Source organism: Silene latifolia, chromosome 9 (assembly GCF_048544455.1).
Source record: "Silene latifolia isolate original U9 population chromosome 9, ASM4854445v1, whole genome shotgun sequence".
NCBI classification, from domain to species: Eukaryota; Viridiplantae; Streptophyta; class Magnoliopsida; order Caryophyllales; family Caryophyllaceae; genus Silene; species Silene latifolia.
Window position 1 is genome coordinate 192,203,324 of NC_133534.1, and position 20,025 is coordinate 192,223,348.

Genomic DNA, 20,025 nt, shown 5'->3' on the forward strand with positions numbered 1-20,025 from the left:
TTGTTTCAAAAGGCTCGATCGAGTAACTTTCTATTGAGCTCGGACTTTTTCGCTTTAATTTGTTATTAGGTCAAATAAAATCCTATTTCTTATAAATCGGAAGCATCATACGTCATTTGTATCATACCATAGACCATATACACTACTTTTCTCCTTTCCTCTGTTAGACACTGTTTCCTCTCTACTTTTCCGGACTATCCTTAGTAATTCTCTTTCCTTATTCTCTTCTTAATTTATGATGTTGTTTATTCTTTTACTTTTCGTTCTCGCTTTTCCCTTATCTATGTCTAGCTAATTCCCCTGCTAGGATTTAGGGGAGTCAATGAATCGTTGTTAATTGCTAATCAGGTTTATAGATCGTTCGTTGTTGTTAAGTCTATGTTGTTAATCACTGCCTTAAACTGTATCTAGCTATTTGAATCGATGCACTTAGCCTTTTTAACCTTGGTAAGCCTTGACCTAGACCGGAAGGTTGGAAGGGGTGAGACCCGCAGTGAACAATAGGATGCTTTAGTGAGGGTGGAAGCTAAGCTAATAGTATTTTAGGGCGAATTGAGACCGGAAAGAGATATTCGTTGCCCCTTAGACCGACACATCGACTGATCTGTGACCTTAGCTGCAATTAACTGACATTCATTGATGAACCGACAATCCTAGTTTTCCTTTCTCTCTTATTAATTCCTCTTAACCTTTTCTCTTGCCTTAATCTTAGTAGTTTAGTTAAATCAATTCAAACCCCCATCTGGTGACTTTAGACAGACCGAATTAACAAGTAGATAGTGACCGCCTCCCTGTGGAGATCGACCCTACTTACCGCTGACTTCTGTTAGTAGTACTTAGGTATTTATTTTTGGTACTTAAACGACAAGTATCAAATTTTGGCGCCGTTGTCGGGGAGGCAACTATTTATTTGCTTGTTATTTTTGTCTGTCTTTAGCCTCGACGAATTTATTCCTTGAGGTCGTGCTCATCTTTTTCTTTAGTGCTGTTTTGATAGGTCCTACCTAGACAGTTCTAGGTAAAGATCGTCAAAGGAAAGGCTTGAGTACCTTTCACCTCCACCTATGTTCCATCCTATGGCGCAACAAGTGGTTTACTGTAAGAGATGTGGTGCTGCTGGGCACAATGCAGCTGTATGTTTAGCGGGAAATAACGAGGTCTATGCGTTCAAGCAGCATAGACAAGCTAGTCAACCTTATGTAATTGCGCCGCCACATCTACCTTATCAACGAGGCTATCAAAAGCCTCCATTTGTCTGGCCACCGCAACAACAAGCTCCTCCTCCTCCTGATAAACAGAAAGAAGTCGTTGCTGAGGTGAAATCCTTGGTTAAGACACTTGCACTCCGACTGCAAGAAGACGATAGGCGTAAAGAAGCTCAAATCATTGAGCTGGAGTCTCAAGTAGCTCAGCTAGCTGCTGAGTCGAATATTAGGCAACCAGAGAAGGTATACTTTACCTACACCGAGAGTGGTCTTTCCCGTGAAAGACCCGAGTTGCCTAACGCTACTGATGATTTGTATGACTCGGATTATGAAGATCTATCAGAAAATGACGCATCGCTCGAAGATTTCTGCACTGTACAGCAACATTCACTCGATCGAATGGATTATAGTGTTCGATCGAGTGAAATATCTGAGGAAATGTTCGATCAAACAGATTTATCCACTCGATCGAACAGCTGCTTTGAGGAAGTTCTCGATCGAGCTAATTCATGTACTCAATCGAGTGATTATCAAGAGGAAAGCTCTCTATCGAGTACTAATTCTACTCGATCGACTGATTTGGCCTGGGCGAGCAATGATTTGTCACTTGGGTTCGTTTTAGATGATAATTTTGATGATGACAATGGTTATGGTGAGTCTCCCCTTTTCAAAGCCGAGTTGGATGCGCTTGAGGCTGCGATTTACGGGACGAAATCCACAGAGGAGGGTAACGAGAAGACAGCTGAGTCGGTAATTGCTCCTAGCACGGATGAGGTAATATATTCTTTTGTCGATGATTCCGACATTGAGAGCAACCCACCTGAGGTAGCTAGCGATAATTTCATTGTTAGTATTAATAGTACGCTATCTCATATGATTCCTGTTTTTTCTTTTGATGCTCTACCCCCTCCCAGTTGGTTAAATAATTTAACAGTTTCTTACCATTCTTGTCGTCATAAATTTGTTAACCTGAAACGGTACCCTAGATTATTATTAATTGCTCCTGAGCTCTTTTATTTTGTGGACAAATTTAGGAGCTGTCATAGGAAATTTGTTAGACTTAAACGATTATACATTTTATTTTCCTATGCTTTTGTTATACTATGGTGCTACTTACAGTTTTGTGTAGCACATGCACAACTATTTGATAGGTTGTTGCGCGCTTTGAGCTGTTTTGACTGGATTAGATCAGAGCAGCTGAAGGAAGAAAAGGAGGTCGAGCTGGGACCTGTCTGAAACTAGCGCTACCCGGGAGGCAACCCGGAGATTTAATTTTTAGTTGTTTTTCAAACATTTCATTCCAGTTTTTTGTGTGTAATAATTGGTTTTTAAACCATAGACTGGATCGGTTTAGCTTGTTTGTTAGTTTCGCGGCTGTTTATTGCATCTTTGCAGGTATCTATCTTGGAAAGCTCGATCAAGTACTTTATATACACGAACGAACTAGTTTGCTGGTGATTTCACTCGATCGAACACATACTCTTCTCGATCGAGTGTCTGCAAAAGATGATCTTTCGATCGAGAGCTCTACTTCTTTCGATTGAACCCTTCCACAGCCCATATTACTCAATCGAGTAATCTACTCTCTCGATCGAGTTAGCTTGACTTGATTCGTTTCCAATGGAGCTGTTATGGAGCTATTAGCGACCTCCCATGTTGCTGGCTGGTTTGGGGAGGTCCCTACCTCGCGTAATCTTGTGAGTTTTCTGCATCTCCACTCTCTCCTTTTTAGTTTGCATTTCCTTTCCCTACTTTTGAGTACAATGAGGGCATTGTATGGTTTGGTTTGGGGAGGTTATGCATCCATATCTGTGTCTGCATTTATGTTTCTATTGCATTTTTGTTGTCGCGTTTAATTTCTGTATGCATTGTTGTCTATTTAAATCTCATAAAATTAGAAAATTCAAAAAATTCAAAAAAGTTTCACGTTTACTTTTGCATATAGGTTGAGTCGGAACGGTAGATTTCAATGATGAAATTGCACTGCAATTGTCTTTTTGATTAAGCCTTGCATAGACTATTGTTCTTTTTTAGCATTGTCTTTTTGCATATCTACGAGTTAATGTTAAAATTTAGCTGAACAAATAGACTTGACCTGATATTTTGGCAAGCTACTTATAATTTCTAAGAAACTAGAGCCTTATAAACCGGTGTCATTTATGACCAGTTTCATGTAGGATTGTGAGTAGTTACTCCTTGCATAGCATGTATCATTAATTTGCACATATATGAAATTCAACTGCTTTTTGCCTACATACATTCGGGTTAGTGGTTGGTGTCACATGCAGGGAGGTATTTACATTTTCCCTTTTATTCATTTTTACCCATTTAACTCCACATTAGCCAAATTTGCCTTTTGACCCTTAACTACATCCAAAGTTAACCTGCCTTGTCAAGCTAGTTTAGTGTACGTTTTTTGCGGTATATAATCTATCGTGCCGAGTTTGGTTTGTATTGTTTTGATTCGCAGTTGGTAATTTATGAAGAAAAGGAGGATGGGAAAAGAAAATTGAAAAAAAAAAAGAAAAAAAAGTGAAAAAAAAAACGTCAATAAAAAGAGAAAAAAAAAAGAAAGAAAAACGTGATGAAGAAAAAGGAAAAAAAAAAAGATGTTTGATTATAAGTGTAATACTCCGTATTTATAAGTCTTGGGGTACTCTATCGAGTAGCCCTTACTCTGTCGAGTAAGGGTAAGTTGCGAAATAAAATAGTTTCTGACCTGTTGGGTACTCGATCGAGTAGCTGGGGTACTCGATCGAGTAAGGGGGTACTCGATCGAGTACCTTGGGTACTCGATCGAGTGTCCGGTTTTACGGGGAATTTTCTCGGGTTTTGTTAATTATGCGATTAAGGTATTTAAGTATCGTCGTCATGGTTTTAAATCACTTTTACAAAACCTAAAACCCTGTTTAAGAGAGAAAGCAACAAGTTCATCTTCCTAATCGCATTCTTAGCAATTCCGGAGTTGGACGGTCGAGTTCTTGTCGTTGTTTATATCGTTGGATTCCTTGCGTCGAGGGTAAGATCTACGTACCCTTTTTATTGTTTTTCCCTTGTTTTGGTCAAACCCTAATTTAGAGATTGGGGGTTTTTATGTGTAGTATGTGATGTGTAGCCTTTATGTGTTATATGATAGGAGGAGGGTTCGTAGAAGAGGCTTTTTGATACGTTTTGTTGATACCGTCTCGATTGTTGTGCTTTCGGGTAGGATTTCTACTCAGTATTAGTCCCATAATGGGATATTGGTGATGTCTTGTATTTGGTTGTTTGATATAATGATTGTCTTGTGTTTGTGGTTGTGATTCTTTGTTGATGGTTCTCGAGATGCGTTCTCTACCGAGTGGGGTCACTTGCGGGAGTGACTTCACGCCCTAGTTTCGCCCTTCGTGGAACCCGCCACGGAAGGGGATGTGCACATTAATGGACAGGGTTATCGCTCACTATGTGGAGCGGGGATTTGGTGGGTACGGCTGCGGTCCCCCACTGGCAGGGCTGGTCCAGTGGACAGTCAGGATTGAGATGAGGGGAATTGGTGGTGTGTGTGTGTGTGTGTGACAGTTCAGCTGTCTGTTTATCTTATTATTGTTATCTATATTGATTGTGTGATTAGTCGACCCGGTGTTGTTTTGTAAAACTGCGGTGATCCATTCGGGGATGGTGAGCAGATATTGAGCAGGTATTGAGATGAGTCTTGGGATAGGCGGGATGCCACAACATGATGATAGGAGTCTTTTTGTAGCCTTTAGTTTATTTATATTTCAGTTAGACAGTTAGTTTGAAATCATGTATCGTACTTTTGGTTTGGTTTTGAGGATTGTATCTATTCACTAAATTATTTATAATAAACATTGTTTCTTTATTGTTGTTTGATTATCATTGCGTCGGGTAACCGAGATGGTAATGTCTTCATACCTGAGTGGTCCTGGTAAGGCACTTGGAGTATGGGGGTGTTACAATAAGATTGGTTTCTGCTCCTATGCTTTATCATTATCATTTGAGGAGTATGTTCAGTTCGGTTTGGTGAGCTTTGGTGCCAAATGAAGGGCATATGTGCTTAATTCATAATTGAGTAAGAATCGGATGTTGATATTTGGTTCTGTTTAGGTACTAGCTTGGCCGCCTATACCTCCACATTCCCATAAAGGTTTTGCCTTTTCTTACCCATTGTCTCACTTTACCATACTTTTGTAAGCCCTCGGCTGTGACATGACCTTGTTTGGTTGGAATGTGTGTATGGTAGCTAGAATTGTCTATCATATTAGTTGCATGCATGTTTATGTGAGTCGTAGTTTAGGTGAGCGACTATTTTTCTTTCTCTCTTACATATATATATGCTTACTTTTTGCTTCATGAGAGAAGAGTGACCCGTGAGAGTCCATTATTGAAGGTCTTGCAAGGTCGACGGTTCAGCTTGATTATAAACATCTTACAACTTGTTTGCATTGGACTATTTCGCTATAAGTGTTAGTTTGATTGCATTAAATTGGTTTGAGTGGGCATTTGTAGCTAGCTCTGAGATTTCATATCCGTTCCTTAAGTTCATATTTAGTTTACTCGAGGACGAGTAAAGGTTTGGTTTGGGGAGATTTGATACGTGCATTTTATATAGTCTTTTTGAGCCTCTTTATGCACGTATTTCTATGCTATTCTCGTAGTTTCATGCTACTAAATGCCCCGAATATGCTACTTTGGTTTGTTTTGTCTTATTTGTAGGAATGGACCTGAAAGTGGTGGAATCAAGCCTTTTATCGTCCGTTTAGCATGCATTTGGAGGATGAGTAGATTTGGAGCGGAAATACTGCTGTTATGGGATGCGTGAAGCCATTTCGGGAGCTAAATAACCAAGTCAAAGCTGAAACTAACGACACAAGTAGCTGCTGAAGTCAGATAACACTCGATCGAGTGCTTTTCTGGTCGATCGAGTGCTTTTGGATGGAAGAAGACCTCGATCGAGTACAATTTATGCTCGATCGAAAATGTTCTTTTTAGGGTTTGCTCGATCGAGGGGTTATTTCACTCGATCGAGAGGTTTGGGCTTAATTTTGCTCGATCGAGTTGTTTCAAAAGGCTCGATCGAGTAACTTTCTATTGGGCTCGGGCTTTTTCGCTTTAATTCGTTATTAGGTCAAATAAAATCCTATTTCTTATAAATAGGAAGCATCAGACATCATTTGTATCATACCATAGACCATATACACTACTTTTCTCCTTTCCTCTGTTAGACACTATTTCCTCTCTACTTTTCCGGACTATCCTTAGTAATTCTCTTTCCTTATTCTCTTCTTAATTTATGATGTTGTTTATTCTATTACTTTTCTTTCTCGCTTTTCCCTTATCTATGTCTAGCTAATTCCCCTGCTAGGATTTAGGGGAGTCAATGAATCGTTGTTAATTGCTAATCAGGTTTATAGATCGTTCGTTGTTGTTAAGTCTATATTGTTAATCACCGCCTTAAACTGTATCTAGCTATTTGAATCGATGCACTTAGCCTTTTTAACCTTGGTAAGCCTTGACCTAGACCGGAAAGTTGGAAGGGGTGAGACCTGCAGTGAACAATAGGATGTTTTAGTAAGGGCGGAAGCTAAGCTAATAGTATTTTAGGGCGAATTGAGACCGGAAGGAGATATTCGTTGCCCCTTAGACCGACACATCGACTGATCTGTGACCTTAGCTGCAATTAACTGACATTCATTGATGAACCGACAATCCTAGTTTTCCTTTCTCTCTTATTAATTCCTCTTAACCTTTTCTCTTGCCTTAATCTTAGTAGTTTAGTTAAATCAATTCAAACCCCCATCTGGTGACTTTAGACAGACTAAATTAACAAGTAGATAGTGATCGCCTCCCTGTGGAGATCGACCCACTTACCGCTGACTTCTGTTAGTAGTACTTAGGTATTTATTTTTGGTACTTAAACGATAGGTATCAGGTATCTAAAAGATAAAATAAGACTCGGTAAGAAAGGGCGGGATTTTTGTAAATCAAAATTGTGGCGTTTGCCAGGTCCCATTTATGGATCTTTGTGTGGAAAATCCTTACAAATTTCCTACAAGTCGGATTGGAGTTTGATAAACGTGGTTTGGGGGTTGACCATGCGTGTTTCCTTTGTACAAACGATCAAAAGGAAGTTGAGTCTTTAGAACATTTATTTGGAGATTGTTACATATCCTCAAGGATATGGGTTGGCTCGGATTTGGGTATTAGGCCAGATAATGGTTCGACTGTTGGTCTTGGAGACTAGATCATTAATTGGACTAATTATCTGAGTAAACTTTAAGAGGGGGAACAACGGGTCCTAAAGTTCATTGTAATCTTAAGGAGTATATGGGTTCTTCGTAATAATGTCATTTTTAGAGGTTTGTCTGTAGTTCCTGAAGTGTTCTACAAGTCTTTCTCTAAATTGGTTGCGATAACCCTTAGTGCTCATCAAGTGGCGAGTGAGAGACAATGTATTGATTAGGTTCTGGATCATGATATAAATGATAGTAGACAGGTTGAGATCCTTGGCGGTCATCCTTTTTATGTTGTGGGAAAGTTGGGTCAGTGTCAAGGTCTAAGGGTTAAGGTGGATGGTAGTTGGGAGCGGACTTATGATGCGGCTTTTGGATGGGTTGCGTATGATAGAAGAGGGACCATTTGGTTTCAAGGGAACAAAAAAAAATGAAGGCGGAGTCTGCGTTGCAAGCTGAAGCTTTAGGGATCCGAAATATTCTCCGGTGGGCTTTGTCAACGTGGGGTGTTGCACCTAGAAGTAGCCTTAGACTGTCTTCAAGTGTTGAATCGGATTGCTGGGAATGACGAAGAACATCTCATAAAGGGCATTCTTGAGGACATTTCGCGTTTGTTTGTATCCTTCCATCGTTTATGTTTTAGTTATGTCCCTAGAAACTTGAATAAAATAGCTCATGGTCTGGCACGTCAGGCCATGCGAATGTAAACGCCTCTATTTACATTTGCCAAAAAAAAAAAAAAAGAAAAGAAAAGAAAAGAAAAAAAATGCCTTACCAGTCTCCTATTCCTTTTTTATGTTAAACTTTGTTGCTCCTGTAATAATTAAATTTCATCTCAAGCATTATCTATAAGACTATAACTAATAAGCTACGGAGTAACAACAATTGTAAGGAAATTTCCTATGTTAGGTGCAGAATTGTGATACTATGAAACTTGCAGAAAACTATCATGTTGCTAGAATGGATGTCTTAATACTTCAACTCGGCTGCAAATGTCATACAAGTGCTCCATGAAATGTCATACAAGTGCTCAAAAGGAGTTTTGTTGTATCATGTCCAATAACAAGTGTCAAAGTAACAAGGGACATCTCTCTTAAAAATTAAATCTATACAAAGTCAAAACTCGAGCTATCTCCTTTACCTTAATCCCTATGCCAAGCAAAAGACCTAACGAAATAGAGCTCAATATTACAGTTTCTCGATCAACCTAATAAGCTTGAGATAGTATTGGTCGGATTGAAGCTTTAAAATCCTCATAGAATTTCTGCTCGGAGAACTTCCTTGCTCGCTTTCTAGCAGCAGCCGCCATCTTATGTCTAGCGGCCTCAGGCATCCTCAGAACTTGGAGGATAGCATCTGCATATTCATCCACAGTTTCTGCAAGAAATCCTGTTCTTTCTCCATCTTCTTCCAACACAATGTCCATCTTTGGACCAGCTGAATTATGGGCTGACCACAGAAATATTTGCAATTATTATATTAGCAAAAAATTCGCTTGGGTGTCCTCAAGTATAAGCTAGCTCATTATGTTTTGGTATCCTTGAGCTTTCACTAATTCCACTTTCGAGGCGTGGTTTTGAATCATTTTCCACGTTGGTGACTTAAATGTACCATGGCCAACTTTTCATTCAATTCAGAAATGTTTTGAAGCATCATGAGATATTTTTTTTTTTTTTTGGGAATACATGTGAAACCTTATTATTTCTTAAAGAAGCCTTTCAAACTTCATTATGTTTTACAGACATTAAATCAAATGAGTTTTTATTGGGTTATACGGAGTATGTTTTAGGAACTACAGCAAGAATTTCTCAACCCACAGGTCACCAACGTGAATTTAGCTCAAAGCCCAAGGACCCAACATGTAATTTTTCCATAATATTCCTTCCATAATTACACGATCAACTAAGCAGAAAGCTTGCGGTGGTTGAGAAGGGCATGTAGGCTTACCAATAGGAATTGCACCAGCAGCCATAAATTCAACAACACTTATACCAAAATGTTCATCCGTCATGGAATGGATGCCAGCGATAGCAGCTCCTAAAAGTTTCACCAAATCCCTACAAACCCAGTCAATTAATGAAGTAAAAGGTCATCACTTAAAGATTGATCCCTTTTTACAAATACAACAAATGGAAATTCCCTTTAAATTTTGTTCTCAATGACCACTTTCAAAATCAAGTTTTTTTAATTAAGCTACAACGATACCCCTCCCATTCACTGGATTCATATAGCTTTCCTTTTTTCGGCTCATTCACTCGATTCTTACCATTTACTTAGATGGAAAAACAAAAACCTATCAAATTACTCATATACCCCTTACATTGATAGATTATCACCCTCACTTTTACTCCCCAAACCTCTCATATTGCTCTCCTCCAACCGTTACTCCATCACTCTCCACCACTACCACCTAAAGCATCTCCTCCAACTACAGTCCACCACCACACCTAGGGTGACCACCATCACCACATCCAAACCCACTACCACTCACCACCACACCCCATCACCTCAAGATCTGCCACCACCGAACAACACCATATGACAACTCGACCCTCCACCTCCATTTTGACCACCAGAAGCCTGCCCATTTCGATCACCATATCCATAGATCTCATCTTCCAGACTACCCACAACCTCTGGTTTCCCCTTACCAACCACCCACGTACATTGACGTCACCTTCCGGACCCCACCCACAACCATCACCTTTTATGACAAGATTTTTACCACCCTTGCCTTTTTTTCCCCGTGTGTTGATGCTGTTGGTAGGACCATCAAGGGGAAGGGTAGGGTGGGCCATTTTATGGTGAGTTGGTGGCGTTTTTGATAGTAGGGGAGAGGTTCATAGTGGTGTGAGGAAAATGGGATTGCATGGTGAGGGAAGGGGCTTGAAGCAGACGGTGGGGAAGGCAGTTATTTGGCGCATGGGTTGTGGTGGCCGGTGGGGCGCGGTTGTAGAGGGGCTTGAATATGGGCTGGTGTTGGAGGTTGTGATTGATGGTAATGAGCAGAGGAGTAATAACTGCCAAAAGTTTCAAGGGCAATATGATCAGATCATGTATAAAATTTGCTTGCGTTAATAATTGTATCATTCCAAATGGTACCTATGCAATGAATAGGAGGGTGTAGTAGCTTACTATGTACGGGAAGTGATCGGTAATTTTGGGACAAACCAAACTCGAACGAGATACAATCATTTTGGGATAAAGAGTGTAAATGGCAAGAAATAAGATCTTGTCAGTGATTGGCTGACTGCTATAAATATTGAATGCTGAAGCTTTGACAAGAAATAAAATTTAAAACATGGCAATAACTGATATACATACTTGTACAGTATATTTTTGTGGAATTCAACATAATTCTCCACCTTCAGGTCAACAGCCATATCTTTTAACTTTTGCAATCTATCCTCATCTGCCTTATTGCGACAACTACCCACAAACTGGAGCTTAGGCTTAGGCATATTAGTGTCCAATTTATCTATAACATTTGCAAATGCCTCGAGTTGCAAGGGGTGTGCCTGGGATAAACAAAGGAATAAAATTAAACAATCACTATGGTTATCAAAGCCCTTAGGATGACAACTGCACTGGAAGTACCTTTGAGAGCTTTACATACAAATGCCCACCTTTTCAGGTCGAAACTGAGCCACGGAGATTATAGCTGGATTATCTGCGAGCCTTTCCAAAGGCATAACCTGTTTGCCACCAAAATTACTCATGAGAAACATATGAGCAAGACCCCTTCAGCACCTTGCAGCTAGCGAGAGGCATTACTATGCAATTTTCATATATCTTTTTTCTTCAAGCACTTAATATTATGCCCTTCCTATTTCCCCATTATACTTAACTTTTACTTATTTACACGTTGGTTGGCCTTCCCTAATGTAAAAAAATAAACAGAATTTTGAATTTGAAAATACATTTGTTTGCAAAAAGTAGTACGCCTTTGTGTTCATGTGATGTGCACCTTCGCCCAGCGCCTTTCAACTGCTGCTTCGGTAGTTCGGTGAGCCTTGCACCTTTTATAAACCAAAATGCTAACTATACCCATGGCAAATTGTCACAAACTCACAACCTAATTCGACTAGTTTACAAGAGGATAACCATGGAATGGGGAGTTGAAAAAAAACAGGTTAGAGAAAATCCTAGTACAAATATGGTCTTAAGGGACATAGAGGCGAATTACACTGTAACCTTGTTGTTTTTGCATTCATTAGCTACTCGCTTAAGAGGGCATTTTCTTATACAAGTACTAAGAGAAGAGAATACATAAAATTAAAGAGAAAAGAAAAAGACAAACCTGCAGGCCTGAAGTGTCACAAGGTGGATAGACTCTTCTAGTGCGCTCAGGAATCTTCCAAAGCTTTACAATATGAGATTGAGTCCATGATGAATTGACCATGACTAAATTAGCACAAGAACCAACAAGACCATACATCCAGCTAAAGACCGAGTAATATAGCACCTTGCACCGAGAAAGCCAAAGACTGCCATATAACAAGCAATAAAGAGGTTCAGCAACAAACTAAAGTTGGTGATAGATTGATAGGTATGACCTTCACAATTTCACATCAAGTGCATATATTTTAGTTAGAAAGTGAGAGCTGAGCCTCAGTAGGACACCTATCAGAGATGGTGGGTTAAAACTAGCCACCAGAAGGCATAAACCACCCTGACAACACAACAAGGAACATGACAGCACTAAAACAGCCTTAATCCCAAAATGATATGAGGTCAACTAATATGAATCATTATTAGAAACCATCAATAACAACTCAAATGATGAAAAGGAGAAAAGAAATAAACGGGAAAAGGAAAAAAATAAAGAAGGAAAAAAAAGGGTAGTGAACACGACATGAGACAGAAACGATTACAGAAACCCATATCTAGGAAGAGTTATCGATTTAGCATCGAGATTATGCGCAGAATAAAATATAAAAGTGAACCATACACCACTACAAAGAGATTCTAGGATAAGAAAATCACCCTAATCACCTTTTTCAACAGAAGTAAAAGAAATAGAGAAGGTCATAGAGATGATTTGTACTACCAATGTTGACGATTTTATTTCAAAAACTCAGTCCTTTGCAGCATACTAACGTACTTAGTCCAAACAAAAAATTCTTGTCCCAGTTATTGTGCAGCTGGAAAGTAGAAAAAGATCCCTCATAACCATACTCTCTTTCCCAGCAAATACAACAGCAGTAGAAAAGCCTGAGGCCTTATTTGAATGAGGGGATTTGGAGGGGAGGGGTAGGAAGGAATGGGGAGGGGGGGATTTGGAGGGATTCGTTTTCCCTCCAAGGCAAACTAAAATCCTTCCGGCGTAGGAAAGATTTGAAGGGAAATTATAACCAAACACTCATCCTCCATTCTCCCTCCCCTCCCCTCCCTTTTCCTCCACTTTTGCTATCCAAACAAACCCTTAATCCCAAAGGTGAGGTTGGCCAACATATATCATTGGATAGCGTTAATAAGAGGTAAAGTAATCACAAGAAAATAAAAAGTAAAACACAGTTTAGATGAAGAAAAGTCAATATGAATGAAGCTAAGAAAGTCATAAAAATGTGGAGAATTATGACTCAGCTAAGATAAATATAACCTTTGCGCAACCAAGCTGTCGTTATTGTACATGGCACTACGAGAACGGACGCGGGAGACCATGTCAGAACTAATTGTCGGATAATGAGTATAACAAATGACTTTGCATCCAAAAATTCGTGCAAGTGGGTATGTGAAAGCATAACCACTTGTATCAAAAAAGTAGAATGGTGTAAACTTGCATAAAGCTTCCCAAGAGAGGTAGACTGAACCAAGGCTCTGGCCAATCATAGTGAAGCGAGGATAAGTTGTTTCTTCAATCCACTTCCTTTTATTAAGATGTATAACCTAATGGATAAAGTAAAAACAGATTCAGCCATGTTTTAAAAGATAAGACCATAGTATATTCAGGGAGGGATAAGAAACTAATCTAACCACGATGAACAATAATGACGAAGGACTGTATCTCAAACTCATTGTCCAGAGAGAGCAAAGAACAACAAGGAGAACAATTATGACGAAGGAATGTAGCTCAAACTCTTGTCCAGAGAGAGCAAGGAACAACAAGGAGAACAATTATGACGAAGGAATGTAGCTCAAACTCGATTTTAAACATGCAACTCCCTTCCTAAGTGATTGCTAGCTAAGATTTGATCCAAATGTAGGAAAAATGAATAAAATGTGTTGAATTTTTGAGTTTGCATCACATCACTGATCACTCCAATCAATTCCAGGTCTCACATACATACATTGGCTCAGAAATGTAACAGTTCTAATTCCAGCTCTGCTGTTATCAAGTTTTGATTAGATTCGACATATTCCGAAAATCAGTTGAAAGACTAAATGTAATCAATCAAATTAAACAAAAATAAATAATAAGAGAATGATAAAAATTAGGAACCTTAGGTGGGGAAATCAAGAGGACACCAAAACGATCAGAAGCGCGTTTCAACAAAGAATTAGGAGAAGCGTCATGATCTCCAGTATAAATAACACAATCAATGTTTGGTAATTCATCTTGAATGGCTTTGACTGCACACCATAAGACTCTCTCACCACCACCGCCATCGTTGGTGTATGGATGAAAGAACCCTACTGCTTTCTTCTTGTTTTTCCTTGCTTCCTTGATTTTCAGTGATACGCTAAGGATTATACCTACAAATGCTGGGATTGTTATCAGGTACATCATCATCATCATCATCATCATCATCATCATAATATTTTGATTAGTACTCTTCGATTTATTAAGTTGAATAATACAGTGAGTGTGGTCTCCGGTGTGCCTGCCAAGGCAAGGGACCTTTCTTCTTTCAACTTTCAACTTTCAACTCTACTCTAACTTACTATACAAATTCTTGTTTGTGACGGCACATATGACGGATACCATTTTAATTCACAAAGTACCCACTTTTTCTCTCTCTGCAACACTATTTATATGGTCCCCTTTCTCCACTAACCCATTTTGTTACCATTTTAACTCACAACATATCCGCCACAAATGGTAACCCGTCACAAGAGAGACTAATTGAACTTACTAAGGGGGCGTTTGTTTCGTGCACGGGTATGAGGTTGGAATCAGGAATCATACCCGGGTGGTATGGGTTTGGAACTTGATTCCTCATACCTTGTGTTTGGTTCATTTTTGAGTGGTATGGGTTTGAACATCAATTAAGGTTAAAATGCGTAAATTAAAGTATTATAAATAATATTTTTCAATATTATAAAATCATGAAAATGATTAGTTAACCAAATAAGTATATAAAAAATTGGATTTACAATATGCTATAATTTGTTTTTTCATATTTTTGATCAATTTAGTTTGATACCCGTGGGTATCAATCTCATACCCACCCCCCTCCTTGGGTATGAGAAACTCATACCTCATGGGTTTGAGGTATGGGTATAAAACCCTTGTATTTGCCAAACAAACACTTGGTATGGGTTTGGCTCATTCCAAACCCATACCTCATACCTTTTTTGGGTGAACCAAACACCCCCTAAAGGGTTCAAACACGGTATGAGGTATATTTGGAATGAGTCAAACTCATATCAATTGTTTGTTTGGTAAATTTAAGAGTTTTATATTCATACCTCAAATTCATAAAGTATAGGTTTTTTTTCATACTCACTAGTCTTAAACCGTGCAAATTGCACGGGCTAGTTATTTGAGTTTTGTTATTATAAAAGTTGTAAATTTGTATAATAATTAATTATGTTTTTTTTTAAGTTGAATGTATTTATAAATAAAGTTTTAAAATAAAGCATTAAAATATTTCTACTTTTTTAAAACAATTTTAATAATCCAAATGTAATAGTTAACTATAAAGTCATTTTCTTGTAATTGTTGTTGTCCTCGTTGCAATTGGCGAGTAGTTGTCATAGTACGATATATTATTCTCTTACTTGTAGCTAAGAGCGACTTAAAAAAAAAAAAAAAAAAAAAAAAAAAAAAAAAAAACAAAAACTTGACTTATATATAAAACAAATTTTTTAAAATTTTAGACAATACTAACATTTTCTTGACCCGTTTTACATGTAGTACAATTGTTAGTTAGTGAAACATGATAAAGTCAAAATTGTGACCCGTGTACGTGTAAAATGATTTAGTCGAATTGTTAAATAAATTTGTGATATTGTCACATAAATATATACTTCGTAATAATTAAAAAGTAAATGATAACGTTATATACTTCAAATATTGTATCGATATAAGACGCACTATCAATAAATAACGTTATTTATATAGCAAACATAAAATGTCACAATTGCCACATTAGCTATATGATTATTGCTAAAATCGGTTTTAAACCAAAGTTTACCAAATATAGTCAGTAGTCACTATTTGTTATGTGTGTGTAATAATTAATCAATTTAGTACTTCGTATATGTAACACCCCCTCATACCAAGGTACCTTACCAAGGACTACCCTAGCATGAAAGGTTGTTACCATCTCGGTTTCCCGAGGTTAGTATATCAAAGTTACAATTTCCAAACAACATTTATATAAAGTATAAAGAGTTAGCGAATACATTATCTCAAACCAACTCAAACTAAAAGTGTAAGAATTTTAATACAACTGAAATCATTGACGGCTAAACTCGTAACGGCGGAAACTAGACTCGAAGTGATGTCTCCCCATGTCTGTCCCATAACTAAACATCCGCATTACCTGTCATATCTGCTCACCATCCCCGAATGGATCACCGCAGTTTTACAAAACAACAACACGGGGGTTCATCGCATAGTTCAAATAAGACAAACAAATAGCGAACCGGCCGATCATCCTCCATCCCCGGTCTCCGATTTCACACATTAACCGACTACACACCGAAGTGTGTAGCCCTGCCAGATTACCCATCGCAACAGGTAATCCTCGCCGCCAGTGGGTGACCGCAGCCCATCCCCACCTAGTCCAGCTCATCAACGAGCGACTAACAATCCCTGTCCCTTAATGTGCACATCCCCTCCCGTGACGGGTTCCACGGAGGGCGAACTAGGGTGTGAAGCCACTCCCGCAAGTGACTCCACCACAATCACACATACCACAAAGAACACAAATTTGTCACAATACCACCACCGTCACAACACAACCACATCACCACCGTCACCACAACACCAACAATCCGATGATCAGCAGACAACAATCATACACAATACAACAAATATCTCAAATCAATTAAACAAGAACTGAGTAGGGAAACCCTACCTTTTCGCAATCCGCTACGCTGTAATCAATCATACAAATGCACAACTAGTAACACATCATCACCTACAACAACGATAATCAACAATCAACAACATATGATGACCAGAACCCTAGACTCCCAAATTAACCAAATTAGGGTTTGTTAACTTATAAGAATGACAATAGATGAACAAGGATAAGACACTTACTACGGCGATTGACACGGAATGAGATGCTAGAACCCACAATCGACGACCATTGACTTGGAATTGATGAAGATGATTAGAGTAGAATGAACGTAGATTATGTTTTTGGGGAGAAATGACTTTTGAAACTGACGAACGATATAACCTCTAATCATTTAAATTAAACCCGCGGAAATAATACCCGTCAGGCCGGATACTCGGTCGAGTATAGGGTATACTCGGCCGAGTATCCTCTACTCGGTCGAGTATTACCCATACTCGACCGAGTATTCCTGGGCAGAAGCCAAACAGAATACCCAACACACTTTACTCGACCGAGTAGGTCATCCTCGGTCGAGTACCAGCCTATAAAATCCGTAGTATTACAGTATAGCATTTCGATATTAATATATTTAAAAAAAAACATTAATTTTTACTAATATCATGTAGTACTAATTAGATAATTATAAGAATTAAAAAATAACTATGTGTTTATGATTAAAATTATAGAAAATAAATATCCGTAAAAAGTCGATATTTTACTCCTTCTGATATTAACCCGTATGAAACTCGATTCATATAAACCCGAATAAAACAAACCTAAAATAAATCTAACCTGTTTTTTTTTTACTAAACTCAAAATGACAAAACTCGTAACTCGTTGCCAGATTCATTTGACGGGTCTAAGTCAACCTAACTTACGGTAGCCTCTTTCAAACAAAAACTCTCACTAAACAGTAAACACTTGACCAATTCTAAAATAAGTCCAATAGTAGCTCCATGAAATTATAATTTTTGAGAAACGGGTTTCAAAGAACTCCGTAAACATTCGGCCATAAGTTAGTGCACAAATTCTCTAATAAGACTGTTTGATACAATAAAATGGGCATTTTCAATGATAAATTATTCATTTATTGTTATCAGTAAAAGAAATTTTTAATATATATGTACCACCGTCTAACTCAATAAATACCGAAATACTAAAAAAATTACACTTGGCTAAAAATACCAACCATAAGAAACTTTATTCACGCCATAGATAAACAGTAAATCTTGCTTAAAACGAAAAATATCCATCGTAAGTGTAAAAACGGGTTAAATACTACCACATGATGGTAATAAAGAAAAAAAATTAGCATTTTTTAGGCAATTTCCCATATAATTTGGTAGATATTTAAGTCGTCTTAAACTTAAGACGGATAGTAATCGTCATAAATAAAAATTTGTGTTAAATAAATATAATTTGTGATAAATATGAAATCAAACCCTCGTAAAATTATAAACCCTCACATATTCCCTCACTCCTTGCCTTCCGCCGCTCACTATCATCTAGAGTATAATTCCAATACTCCATGTATACCAATGTTTCAATATTTTCATCAGTTTCTTTCTTCCCCCCCTCCTCCACTTTATTCCAAAAACTAATACTTATTCCAATTAAATTATCACAAAATTAATTACCCAATAGCCCACCAATATATATTTAAGGAGATTATTAATAATCAAGGTGATTAGTAATTTTTTTTTTTGTCTATTGTTTTTAAAAATTTAATTTGACTAATTTGATAGTTAAGATACTCCCTAAATATATTTGTTGTATTTGTTTAATTAAAATAGGCGATAAATGTATTTGTTATATATTGGCCCCAAATGCCCAATATATATTGATCGCCTTTGTATTTTAGTCCTTTTTATCGCTGATACGTGCCTAATGTATAGTCTTTTTGGCCTATTTCAGCACGTATTTCCATGCATTTATATACTGTTTTTATAGTATTTTGCCCCGAATTGGCTACTTTGGTGTATTTTGTCCTTTTTGTAGGGATAATCGCGGAAGTAGCGGAACCATGCTCCATTTCGTCCTTTTTGCATGCATTTAGAGGAGACGGGATTGTCCCAGAGTGAGATGCTGCACTTGAAGTGTCGTTGCACGCATTACGAAGCATTTGGGTGAAGACGTGAGCTGAATTGAAGACCCAAGTGGTCTATCGAGTCATCAGGTGGTCTATCGAGCAGTCTATGGGACGATCGAATGGTCCCTAAGCTTCCCAAGTCCTCGATCGAGCTGTTCCTTACTCGATCGAGTAAGCTGCCTTTGATCAAGTCCTCGATCGAGAACCCTGCTGTTCGATCGAGGAGTTCCTGCTGAGACACTGGTCGATCGAGTGGTTTTGCCTACTCGATCGAGAGGATTTCGTCTGTGGGCTTTAATTAGTCCGTGTTTTAGTATATTCCGCATAAACACTTAGGCTTTTCGGCTATATAACCTATGTTTAACTAGGTTATTAGTCATCTTTTATTTCTCTTTTCATTGAGTATTCTTTTTATCTAGCTTTTACTCTCTTCTACATTAGACACTGTTACTTCCGACGTTGGAATTCCTTGCTCGGATTTCGTTCTTTACGCCGGAAATTGCTGGATTGTAATTCTCTTTCCCTTCTAATAATAATTAACCTTCCTTGTTGTTTAATTCTTGTTTTATGTTATTGTCTCTTTCTGCCCTAATTTCTATTAGCAAATTTTATTATCATTTCATTATGTCATCTGCTGGAATTTTACATGCTGTTAGTTTTATTACGAATATGAGTAGCTAAACCCCTTCATGTTGGGATTAGGGGATCTGCGGTAGGATAATGACGACGTAGTAAATGAATTAGACGAACCGATTTAAGAGACTCTGTCACTATAGCAATATAACTGTAATTCTCGACCTAGTTGAGTGCACGCTTCTATGTCACCCATTAATCTGGCTACAATTAACCCTGGATCGAAAGATTGGATTAAATAGGCCTGCTATAAACAGTAGACTACCCTAATGAGGACGAAAGTTAAGTTAGCGGTATTTTAGGGTGGGAAGTGGACCGAAAGGACCTTCTAATATCCGTCTCGCATTAGTTCGTCTGAGTCATTTACTGCTAAGTTGTCGTACTATCGTAGTGAACCGAATTCCCGACATGTCCCCCTCTTATTGATAGTTTTAAATCATTCCTCTTGCTTTACTGCTCTTGCCTTATTTCTCTTCCTTTCAACTCCGTAGTTTAGAACCAACAATTAATCAACCCCAATTGTTACCTTAGAATTAGAAATAGATAGCTGTAGTTGCATTCCTCCCTGTGGATTCGATACTCGACTGCCTCTACTACATTTTTAGTTGAGACCGTTAGGTTTATTTTTGACA

The 20,025-nt window shown here is 38.2% G+C and overlaps 1 protein-coding gene across 1 annotated transcript; it reads right to left on the reverse strand.

Annotated features, from left to right (window-relative positions):
- Positions 1–8,407: 8,407 nt before the first annotated feature.
- Positions 8,408–14,318, reverse strand: LOC141600333 (GDP-Man:Man(3)GlcNAc(2)-PP-Dol alpha-1,2-mannosyltransferase). Its single transcript, XM_074420554.1, has 7 exons — positions 13,878–14,318; positions 13,038–13,324; positions 11,736–11,922; positions 11,062–11,130; positions 10,760–10,953; positions 9,383–9,492; positions 8,408–8,884 (listed from the first exon to the last, which is right to left on the reverse strand). The coding sequence occupies exons 1-7, from the start codon at positions 14,190–14,192 to the stop codon at positions 8,643–8,645; spliced, it is 1,404 nt and encodes a 467-aa protein (XP_074276655.1). The 5' UTR covers positions 14,193–14,318; the 3' UTR covers positions 8,408–8,642.
- Between the last annotated feature and the right edge of the window lie 5,707 nt (positions 14,319–20,025).